General features: G+C 39.6%; 1 protein-coding gene across 1 annotated transcript in view; it reads left to right on the forward strand.

The window, feature by feature from the left end:
- The window catches only part of FAM114A2 (family with sequence similarity 114 member A2), a 38,198-nt gene that overhangs the window by 9,064 nt on the left and 16,635 nt on the right, over positions 1-12,499 (forward strand). The window contains exons 7-9 of the mRNA XM_060008477.1: positions 418-576; positions 1,423-1,546; positions 5,084-5,163. Of these exons, the coding sequence (XP_059864460.1) occupies positions 418-576; positions 1,423-1,546; positions 5,084-5,163 (363 nt within the window). The remainder of the gene's footprint in view (positions 1-417; positions 577-1,422; positions 1,547-5,083; positions 5,164-12,499) is intronic.

The raw sequence follows: 12,499 nt of genomic DNA on the forward strand, positions 1-12,499 counted from the left end.
TTTTGAGGACTTTTCAGTGTTTTTTGTTTTGTTTTGTTTTGTTTTGTTTTTGGTAAGGGGATGCACAGCTCTAATGCTTAGAAAAATGCCCAATTCTTTTTTTTTTCCTCCTCTTTCCTTTCTACAGGAGCCTCTTGTCAGTGCAATATAAGATGCCAAGCCCTTTCAGGGTTGTTATTAGATTAATGGTTAAACCACTGTCAGAGAAACACCTGGTTCCTGGGGTGTTATTTACCCTGTCTAGGAGCAAATTATGTGATTATGTTTTCCCTGCAGCTCCTGAGCCTATCCGATTTGAATCACAATTCCAAGAATGAAAGGGCAGTGTTACCCGTCTCAGTTTGCTTCCCTTGACTTTCAGAACTCACCCTTAAACTCTTGTTACTTGTTGCAGTGTAATACCTTGATCTCTTTCAGGTTTTAAGAGAGGCGAAGGAGAAAGAAGAGCTATGGACCACCAATGAGGTTACCATGGAAACGGACAAGAAAACTCATTATGGGCTACTCTTTGATGAATTTCAAGGACTTTCACATCTAGAAGCTCTGGAGATGCTCTCCCGAGAAAGTGAAATAAAGGTAATTCCAAACCAAAAATTTCAACTGGAGTAGTCTTTAAGCAGAAGCACACTGCATAGTTTCTTTTCCTTTTGTGCAGTTGGAGGATGAAATGTATGTCAGGTAGAGGCTTGAGATTCTCTGAAAATACTGTACCAAAATAAACAAAAAAACTAATTTTTGAACTAATTGCTAGAAATAGAATGAGTCAAGTGTTGTTTCTCTAAATTTAAACAAAAATGGACAGATTGGGCTTCCCTGGTGGCGCAGTAGATGGGAGTCCGCCTGATGATGCAGGGGACACATGTTCGTGCCCCGGTCCGGGAAGATCCCACATGCCGCAGAGCGGCTGGGCCTGTGAGCCATGGCCGCTGAGCTTGCACGTCCGGAGCCTGTGCTCCGCAACGGGAGAGGCCACAGTAGTGAGAGGCCCGCGTACCGCAAAAAAAAAAAAAAAAAAAAAAAAAAAAAAAAAAAGGACAGGTTAACAAAGAGGTCTTAATAGCATATCTATTATTTTTCCTTCATCTTGTTCTTTTTTTTTTCTTTTTATAAGTTTCTTTGGCTTAAGCTGCCAGTTTGGATACAGTTACCTGTTAGCATTTAATTGATTCAAGACTATTCCATTTCCTCCTAATTTCTAAGCTGTTGTTAAGCACTAATAATTTCCAGACATTTCTGGCTTATATTATTTTTGGAAGCACAATTCTCCGTACCTTTCTTTGATGACCTGCCTCTTGTATTAAGGTTCTTGAGGAAGAGCTTATGAACTCATACTTTTAATTTTAGTATGATCCATAGCCTCTTCATTTGAGAATGTTTTTCTTTTTCTCTCATACTCCCACTTACTATTTTATATCAATTCAGGTGAAATCTATTCTTAATTCTCTAAGTGGAGAAGAATTGGAGACTCTAAAATGTGAATTGGAACAACTCAAAGAAGCATTTTCCCTAGCAGAGTTCTGTGAGGAAGAGGAGGAAGAGAAGAAAGGTAACATGGAAATCCAGCATCTGAGTGGGAGGGATGTAGTGTGTTTATATGCAGTGATTGTCCTTGAAATAAATCTCTCCAATTACATTAACTCTTTTTTTAAAATTGAAGTGTAGTTGATTCACAGTATTGTGTTAGTTTCAGGTGTATAGCAAAGTAATTCAATTATATACATATATTTTTCAGATTGTTTTCCATTATAGGTTATTACAAGATATTGAATATAATTCCCTGTGCTATACAGTAAATCCTTGTTGCTTATCTGTTTTATGTATAGTAGGTTGTATCTGTTAATCCCATATTCCTAATTTATCCCCCCTTCCCCTTTCCCCTTTGGTAACCATAAGTTTGTTTTCTGTGTCTGTGAGTCTGTTTCTGTTTTGTATATAGATTCATTTGTACTATTTTTTTTAAGATTCCACATGAAAGTGCTATCATACAGTATTTGTGTTTGCCTCTCTGACTTCACTTAGTATGATAATCTCTAGGTCCATCCATGTTGGTGCAAATGGCAATATTTCATTCTTTTTATGGCTGAGTAGTAGTCCCTTCTGTGTATATATACCACATCTTCTGAAACCAATTGTCTGGTTATGTAATATCTTGCTAAATGGTATCTTACTCTATGTAAAAGAGTCCTGATATGAAATGGTCTTTGAATATGAGTTTTTAAAGCTGTCTTGAGGTATTGAGAAGGCAGTAAGCATGGTGGATAAAAGGATGGGTTTTGGAGTTAGACCTGGGTTCTAAATCAAGATCTGCCATTTATTAAGCCATGCAACTTTGTGAAATTACTTAACCCTGAGTGTCTGGTTCCTCAACTGTGAGTAGAGGTAGCTAATTCCTCTCAGTTTGTTATAAGGACTAAATGAAATATTATGTTTAATGTGTGGCTCATAGTAAACACTCAACAAATGGTGGCTATTATTTTCATTATTAGGATGGCATAAGTAAATAAATAAAGATCTGCATTTTCAAAGTCTCACTTAGCAGGAAACCTATAAATTAATTTTGATTTGCTTAAGTTGCTCCATTGTTCTTAACTAAGCCCTGGTGTGACAATCCCTCGTTATTTATGAACTTAATTAAGGTTATTTGTACATAGTGCCTAACAGGATTTGTTTAATTTAGTTGACATCTGGCTTCACATAGTGATCAGAAATCCTGATCTTTAAATACCATTCAGAGGACTCTAAGGGAATTTCTAAACAGATGGATTTGTGTCTATAATATTTTTATTCCCTGTTTGCCTGAGATCAGGATTCTGCAAAGATAGCACTGGAGTGCTGCATGCCACCCTTCCCAGTGGCCCTCCGCAGTGATTTTGGTTGAGAATGCAACACTGACCTTGGTATTTAATTATATCTCAATGAAGGTTTTTTTTTAAAAAGTGGCAGCAGAGGGGAGAGAAAACCGCAGAACCTAGTTCTGGTGATGTTGATCATCTTCAGTTTCTATCAGCATCCTTAGCCCTTGTCCCTCTATCTTGTATACTCAATGCCTTCACTTTTTTAGGAGACTTCCCGCTTGAGGTGCCAGCCTCTCTCCTGAGTCCCTCCAAAGCACTAACCCTGTCTCCCTTCCATCCTTACATGCTTTATTTTAATGCAACAACTGCTTTTTATGCTCAAGTCTCTGGGGAGTACACGACAAGGATCTCCATTTTTTCCCCTTGTATTTTATTTTACCTTATTATTTTTTTAAATATTAATTTGTTTTATTTTTTAGATTCCACATATAAGTGATAACATAGTTTTTGTCTTTCTCTATCTGACTTATTTCTCTAAGCATAATACCCTCCAGGTCTATACATGTTGCAAATGCAAACATTTTTTGATCAACGCTTAGCAGTAAAAGGTTTTTGAGCACTTAGACCCAATATGTGTATATTTGAATGTGTATAAATTATACACATATACTACCATAGTAATATATTATTTACATTCTAAAGTACATCCTAAAAAAGTACTTCTTGAAGAATGAGATAAATGACTACAAGTAAAAGTTGCATTTTTTTCCTCCTGCACTCAATTTTTTGTGAACCCTTTGAGGTGCTTGCATCCCACTTGGATTCAGATCCATCCCTTGTCTCACATAATTTAGAGCTTAACTGGGAAAGCAAATTGCCTTCCTGAGAGTCAGGTTTTTAGTAGAATATGATTTAGGAGTTGTTTACATGAGCTATAAGTCACAGTTGTATCATTTAGTGAGATAGGCTTTTCCCAAACTATGTTATACCTGGGATCACTAAACCCTTTGAATTCTCTGCCTTGAATGCCAAGAGAGGACAGAAGAGCAGATGGAGAGAGAAGAACCAAGACAGATTTTTTTTCCTAAGGATTCTGGGGAGAAAGCATGTATGAAGCAGTAGTAATTTGCCTTGGTAACCATGAACTGGTGTCTAAGAAATACTCACATAGATTGTAAGTGCTAAGAGATTTCTGTGTACAGGATTTCTCTCTGTAGTCTTTGGTGGAGAGAAAACTTGGGCTGGGCTTCAAAGAGGAGATTGGATAGGATTTAGATGAATAGACAGGAAAAGAGCCATTTCCTGTCATTTGTTTGGATGTGTTGATTGTTTTTGATCTTGACTCACCTGTTTGTTTGCATGTTTCTCAGGTATTAAGTATTCCATGTTCCACATCATCGCTCATCAAGCTTATTCCAAAGCTTCCTTACTATCCTTCCAACATTCTGGAATCCTCTTCCTTTCTTATTACCTACCCTTATTCTTATCTGGATCCTGGAATATTGCCTCAGGCTTCCTGCCTCCCTTCATGTTTCTCTTTTTATTTCATTCCCACCAGGAGCTAAAGTGATCTTTCTAAAATTTTAATTGGACTGACTTGTCTCTGTATAAAACTATTCAGCAGCTCCTCATTCTCTTAATAAAAGTTTGAATTCTTCACCATGGTTTATGATGCCCTTTATTACCTGGATCCTGCTTACTTTCCTAGCTTCATTCTACCCGTCTTCTCTTTCTTCCATTAGGACACTCCCAACCATGTTAAACTTCTTGCCACGCTTTCTTTCACCTCTGGATCTTTGTACTTGTTTTCTCTGCCTGAAGCTCTTCCATTCTCCTGGCTAACTTGTACTTGTTTTTTATGTCCCAGCTTAAATTCCATTTCTTTGGAAGCACATGCCTCTTACCCACTTAGTACTCTGCTTTCATCACTTTTCCATTCATACTTCTAGGATGTAATCCAAAGAGCATAGGCTGTGGACTGGGGGTGGGAAGCCCAACGTTTGACTCCTTATTTGTTATGAGATTTGGGGATATAAATTAACCTCTTCAAGCCCTAGTTTCTTCATCTCTAAAATGGGATAATGACGCATTTTTTTTAGAAGCCTATTGGAAGAATTCATGAGTAAAATATACATAAAAGGATTCTGTAAGCACTAAAGCACCTTGCTCATATAATTTGCTTCTGCTGTTTTTACTGCTACAGCTGCTACTGTCATTCCTCTTCTCTCTCCCTGCAATGATCCTCACCAGTCTTTCTGCAGTGTTTTATATGGGACTTGTTTTTCTAGGGGATGAAGACTTTACCAAAGAGATAACAGAGGTATTTTCCCAGCTGCATGTCTCCTCCAAACCAGAGAAGCTTACTAGGGTAAGTTTTCCTTCTTGCTGATTTTCAATTTTTTACATATATATTTAGTGGATAAAGAATGTAAGGTTGTAAATTCCTGGCAAGGATGTCACCAAAACCGAGGGTATATTCTGAGTTCCATACCTCCTGTCTCCCTCTTGGTCTCGCAGGTTAGTGTGCTAAACTCACACTGCACCCCCTTACCCCCAGCCCCCCAACACATCTGCCATCCTCACCTGTTTCCATTTGGAATGCTTTGCTTGTCTGAAGGCTTAAGTTAGGCCATAGCATTGGTCAGTTAAAGTTGGCAGCACTCATCAGCCATCATGATACCAATGGGCTAGTGCTCTATTGAGGGCTCACTGTTCTCAGGGCTCTGAGTGATTCTGAGATGATGGGATGTGGCCCCTGCCTTTAGGTAGCTGGAGTTTGCCATTTCCCAGAGCCCAGTAACTCAGATAATGACCACTTAGCTTGTGGAAATGAGAGAGTCCATGGCCTGAGCCTTGGTCTTTGGTAGTGATGCCTGAGCTGTCTTCAGTCAAAGCTCAGAGTGGGTCGGGAGATACTGTTTCCAGGGTAGTACCCGCCTAGCATATATACCAGTGCCAGCTCTTGGGACAGTATTCTTTGGGTCTTGGGCTGCTTGCTGCCTCTTCACCCTCTTCTCGAGAAATATCTTAGGATCGGTTAGCAGCAGCACACATTGCTTCCTGGCCAGGGAGAGCTGATAGCCATTGTATAGTCATCAGAGTCACCTCTTGCGTACCCCACGGTAAGGAATAGGATGCTTCAGGGAAGTTACCCTGCTCTCCCATGCCCATTAAAAACACTGCATTCTCCAAGAAAGGTTTTCAGAACCTTGCGTCAGCAGCTCCTCTCCCTCATCTTGTCTGTAGCACTTTATGGCACTTTCTAGCTTGTGTTATAGTGTTTTTTGTTTTGGAAGTAATAGCAAACTTAGAAAAAAGTTGCAAGAAAAGTACAAACAACATTCATATAGCTTTTATGCAGATACACCTATTAGCATTTCACTGCATTTGCTTCATCATTTGTGCTTGCAAATATGTTCTCTTTCCCTCTTCCTATCCCTTCCTCTCCACCTCCCCCATAGACACACACACACGTTATTACTATTATTGGGACTTTTTTTTTTTTTTTTTTGGCCATACCGTGTGGCATGCGGGATCTTCAGTTCCCCAACCATGGATAGAACCCATGCCCTCCCGCACTGGAAGTGTGGTGTCTTAACCACTGGACTACCAGGGAAGTCCCTGGGACTATTTTTTGAGAGTAAAATGTAAGCATTATAGCCCTGTACTCCTAAATATTTCAATATGTATCTCCTAAGAATATGGATATTCCCTTCTATAACCACACGAATTATCAACTGCAATAAATTTAACATTGATACCATACTTTATTTAATCTGTTGTCCACATTCCAGTTTTGTCAATTGATCTGATAATGTCCTTCATATCCAATTTTTTCCTCTAATGTTGGAGCCAGTACATGATTGCGAATTGTATTTAGTTGTCACGTGCTTTGTCTCTTTTAATCTATATTTGCTTTGTTTTGTTTTTTTGTTTGTTTTAGTCTCTTTTAATCTGGAAGAGTTCCTTAGCTTTTCTTTGTCTTTTATGATTTTGACATTTTTGAGAAATATAAGCCCCTTCCCCCTTTATAAAGGTAGAGTATTCCTCATTTGAGTGTTGTCTGGTGTTTTCTCATGATTAAAATCAGGTTATGCATTCTTGTAAGTGATGTTGTATCCTGCACAGGGTACCATATCTAGAGGCACACGATGTCCATTTGTCCCTTATTGGTGATGTGTTGTCTGATTTCTCACTGTATAGTTATGATTTTGTTCCTTTGCTGCTAATGAGCTTTCTGTGGGGAGACATTTTAAGACCATACAAATATCCTGCTCCTCATGATTTAGCATCCTAGATTTAGCAACTATTCATGATTCTTGCTGCACCAGTCTTTACTGTGATGGTTGCTGAATGATGATTTGTTTCAATCCCAGTACATGCTCCACATTTACCAGTGAGCTCTCGGCATTCTACTTAGAATTAAGAGCTCTCCCTTCTCCCCTTATCTCTTTATTATCTGTTTGTTATTGATATGGTCTCATGGGTTTCTATTTTTTCCCCCATTGGTTTGTAATTCATTACTGTCCTTAATTATTTTGCTGTTCAAATTGTCCTTCAAGCTGACTCCTGTGTGACATGCCCCCACTGTTTGAATATTTCCTTATTTTCTGGCATAACGAGATCTTGTACCTTCCATATTTCTCTCCAGAATGAACCTTTTCTTCAAGGAGCCATGGTTCCTTTTTGATATTACAGGACAAAACCTGGATGCTAGGTGTGCTCATCGCTTGGGGTATCTTTGCTTCTAGGCCCTGTTGGCCTAGGAAATGTATTCAAGTACACATACGTGCACCTGTGTGTGTGTGTGTGTGTGTGTGTGTGTGTGTGTGTGTGTGTGTGTGTGTGTCCATGTATATGCTCACATACATATTTTAGGGATCATGAGTTCACACTGATAACTCCAGTTTCAGTCCATTCTTACAGGTTCTTCCTTGCCTCTCCTCATTATACATTTGTATCTCCTTTTCATAGTGAGAACTCTGTCTCCCAACAACATTACTGCATTTCCTAATTTCCCTAGTCCTGTAATGGATCTGAAATGTTGCCCTTGCTTTGCCCATACTACTATAAAACCAAACTATAAAAATATTTATGATATATTTATTGTCTCCCCATGTTAATTTAATTTCATCTTTGAATATATAGAGTATTAATATGTTTTCAAAAGTCAAAACTGTACAAAAAATATATTCAGAAGTGTCACTTCCTCTCAATTCCCACCCACTTCACTCTCCCCTCTCCTTTTAGATATTAAACTTTCTTGTTCTCCAGCATATCCTTCCTGTGTTTCTTTTTTAGATAAGCAGATATATTTTAAAGACAAGCAGATATATTTTCTTATCTCCTTCTTATATAAAAGTTAACATACTATTGATATATGTATTCTTCAGCACTTATTCACTTAACTGTATGCAAATGTATTTTCATAAAATTATCATTGCTTTTTGTTTGTTTTGTTTTGTTTTGCGGTACGCGGGCCTCTCACTGTTGTGGCCTTTCCTGTTGCGGAGCACAGGCTCTGGACGCGCAGGCTCAGCGGCCATGGCTCACGGGCCCAGCTGCTCTGCAGCATGTGGGACCTTCCCGGACCGGGGCACGAACCCGCATCCCCTGCATTGGCAGGCGGACTGTCAACCACTGCGCCACCAGGGAAGCCCCTGTTTGTTTGTTTTTAAATGTGTGTATCTTACCTCCCATTCTAAAACTTAAATTTCTTCAAGGCTGACTCTGTGCTTTATCAGTTCTTAAAATCCCAGCTTTGCCATCTTTTACTTTCTGTGTGGTCTTAAGCAAGTTGCTTAACCTCTCTGTGCCTCAGCTTCTCTGTCTGTGAGGTAGGGATAATGTAGGGTTCCTGTGAGGATTTAATGTGTTAATACACACAGAGCTCTTAAAAGTGCCTGGCCCGTAGTAAATACTCACTGTTTATGGTCCTAAAGAAGCTAGCTCAGTATGTTATACATTTAGATGTTTGATAAACATATATACAATAAACCTTTATTTTGCTAGGTGCTAGGGAAACAGTAATGAAAGAGACATAGTTTCTCTGCTCAAATAGATCATCATAATAAATAAATTGTTTTTAAAAAGTAACCCCTTACCTATCTGGTAGTCCTAGTCATTCTCTAAAAGCAATCTTTGTATTGTTTATATTTTGGGTGTTGAGACTTAAGATGTAGAATGATTAAGGATCAGGGCCTGATTATTTCCAGGAATTCATATGAGAGTCTGTATGATGCAGGGGAAAAGCAGTGAAGCAAAAGTCTGAGAACACAGTTCTGATTCTTATTGTGACTCTCACATGTGATGTAGGCAAATCTCATTTGTTCTCCAGGCCTCATTTTTTTCAGCTGGAAAAAAAAATAAGTTGTTGGAGAAGCTAAGCTCAAAGGTGCCTTTTAATTCCAAAGTCTCTAGATCTCATCAGTGGGACGTTCCAGACTGAATTCTGGGTGTGGAGGGTGGCTAGCATTGGTTTTGTTTTGTTTTGTTTGTTTTTTTGTTTTTGCGGGTACGCGGGCCTCTCACTGTTGTGGCCTCTCCCGTTGTGGAGCACAGGCTCCGGACGCTCAGGCTCAGCTGCCATGGCTCACAGGCCCAGCCGCTCCGCGGCATGTGGGATCCTCCCGGACCGGGGCACGAACCCGCCTCCCCTGAATCAGCAGGCAGACTCTCAACCACTGTGCCACCCGGGAAGCCCTTGGTTTGGTTATTTTTTAATTTATTTTATTTATTTATTTTTGGCTGCGTTGGGTCTTTGTCACTGTGTGTAGGCTTTCTCTAGTTGCGGCGAGCAGGAGCTCATCTTCATTGCAGTGTGTGGGCTTCTCATTGCAGTGGCTTCTCTCATATGGAGCACAGGCTCTAGGTGCGTGGGCTTCAGTAGTTGTGGCACGCAGGCTCAGTAGTTGTGGCTCGTGGGCTGTAGAGCGCAGGCTCAGTAGTTGGGGCGCACGGGCTTAGTTGCTCCGCGTCATGTGTGATCTTCCCAGACCAGGGATCGAACCTGTGTCCCCTGCATTGGCAGGCAAATTCTTAACCATTGCGCCACCAGGGAAGTCCCAAGCATTGGTATTTTTTGAAAGGGATATAAATTACATTGAGTTGGCACAATAGATTATAATAACTTAATATATTTATTAGACAGGTTATTTTGAGTATGTATTATGCCTACTAAAATATCTCCAAGTAAGTTAAATTTATACTATCAGATTTCTTTTTGTTTTATGTGGCCTTATATCTCCCTATTTTTCTTCTTTTTTTCCATCTCACATAAATCAGTGTCTGTTTTTTGTCTGGGTTCATAGGTTGTGCTCTAGCTCATTCATGTTGTACCCTTGGGTGTAACCCCACTTATTGATCCTTAAAGGCTCAGCCCCAATACTATGTCTGTAATAAAGCCTGTGATTCTCTCAGTTTTCAGTTGGAATGACTCTCAGCGTCTTCTCTGGATTCCTATTGCCTCGTTACAGCTCTGAACACATTCTGTGTATATAAAGTTACTCAAGTGGATGACTTAATTTAATGACAGTAAACATTTCATTAGAAACCAGGACTCTTCTCAGTTGCAAATGACAGAAACTCAAGTCAGACTGGCTTAAGAAAAAGGCACATTTATTAGCTCATGGAACTAGAAAACTAAGGGGCAACACTGGCTTCAGGCATGGCTCTCCACCCAGAAACTTGTCCCTTCTCCATCTCTTGACTCTGCTTTCTTCTGTTCATTCTTAGGGATGCTTTTCCACATGATGGTAAGATGATTACTGGCAGCTTCAGGAGACTTTTTCCAGTTGAGTAACTCCAACAGAAAGAGGACTTCCCTTTCCCAGTAATTTTATGAGATGTCCTGAGGCTGATGCCCATTGACCTAGCTTGGGTCACTTTTCCATCCATGAACTAATTACTGTATAGACAGGGGGATTAATTTCTTGGTAGCTAAACCTGAATCATTTGCCAACCCTTGGAGTCAGAGGATGAAAGTAACCCCATCCAAACCACATGAACTGAGAAAAATCTAGAACTTACTACCAAAAGAAAGGAGATATATATGCCAACTAGGTAAAAACAGTAGATATCTCTCAACGCTATAGGGAACATCTGGGTGCACTAATCCAAATAAGATACTACCACTGTTCTGTAATAATGTAGTTTATTTAGGAGATAACACATAGTTAATTCCAGTGTATTTTGGTAAGTACTAAGTTGAAGGTGTACTTAGGGGACTGTGGACGTACAGAAAAGGGTTGTTGAAGTGCCCAGTCTCCTGGGATGCCTTTGAAAGTTACTTGGAGCAGACAGTGTTTGGGTGGAGGACTGAAAAAAAAAATGAGTTGCCTTGATTTAGGGGGAAAAAAAAATGGAAATGACACTTTGGACTAAGGGAATACCATGAACAAAGAACAGGCATATTACAGGTCATTATTACCAGATCATAAAATGGGAAGTGGTAAGAGATGAAGCTAGAGAAGTAGGTAGAGTAGGTCATGGGCATTTTTTAGATCATGTCAAAGAGCATGATCTAGTGGATGGAGAGCCATTGAAGAAAAGCAGAGTGATCAGCTATGGGCTTAGATAGATCACTGGTACCATTATGGAAGATGGATTTAAGAGGAGCCATATCAGAAGCAGGGAGACCAATCAGAGTGCTCTTGCCATAGAGTAGATTTGAACTTAAGTGGTGGTAATAGAGAGGAAGAGCAAAGTGGAGAAATACATACGGTAAAATCAGACTATCTTGGTGATTGGAAAGGAAGGATCTAGGATGGCTCGTGTATTTTGGCTTGGATGACTGGTATATGGTGGTTCTTCTAAAGCTCAAGGGAATAAGAAAGGATGAAAAATTTAGGGATAGGGAGAGAAAGATGATGAATTTAAATTTTGCACATGTTATATGTGAGACAGATGCCTATAGGATATCCTGATGCGTATGTCCAGAAGGGAGTTGGAATATGTTGTTTTCAGAAGTTAGTGCTGGAAATAAGGATTCAGGAGTCAGCAGCAGGTAGGAAATAGTTAAAATTACTGAAATAGGATCGATGGAGAGGGGAGGGAGTAGGGTGAGATAAGTAGAGAGCCAAGGCTGCTATTTGGGACTAAGAAGGGGTATGGGGGACTTCCTAGAGTGACGGGAAAGTTCTATATCCTGATCTGGGTCACAGTTACACAGGCATATACACATGTAACCTGTCATGCTCTGAAGATTTGCGCACTTTACTGTGTGTAAGGTACACCTCAGTTTAAAAAAAGCCAAAGGATTAGAGGGAATGTGTGGTCACAGATGTTAAGTGTTGTAAGGAGATCTAGTAAGTTAAGTACTGAAAAGCTAGATGGTATGTTTGTTTGGGTGAGAACAAGAACACTGACTTCCATGATGCTAAAATGTTCCTGGTGGGTGCACAGTAATCTTGATTGAGGGATGCTCAAGTCCCTGATATAAAATGGTGTGGTATTTGCATATAACCTACATACATCCTCTGGTATATGTTAAATCACCTCTTGATTGCTTATAATACCTAATACAGTGTAAATGCTGTGCAAATAGTTGTACATACAATGTAAATGCTATTTAAGTTGCCAGCACTTGGCAAATTTAGGTTTTGCTTTTTGGAACTTTTTGGATTTTTTTTTTTTTCCCGAATATTTTCAAACTGTGGTTGGTTGAATCTGAAGATGTGGAAGCTGTGTAGATGGAGGGCCAACTA

Source organism: Delphinus delphis, chromosome 3 (genome assembly GCF_949987515.2).
Source record: "Delphinus delphis chromosome 3, mDelDel1.2, whole genome shotgun sequence".
In the NCBI taxonomy this organism is placed as follows: domain Eukaryota; kingdom Metazoa; phylum Chordata; class Mammalia; order Artiodactyla; family Delphinidae; genus Delphinus; species Delphinus delphis.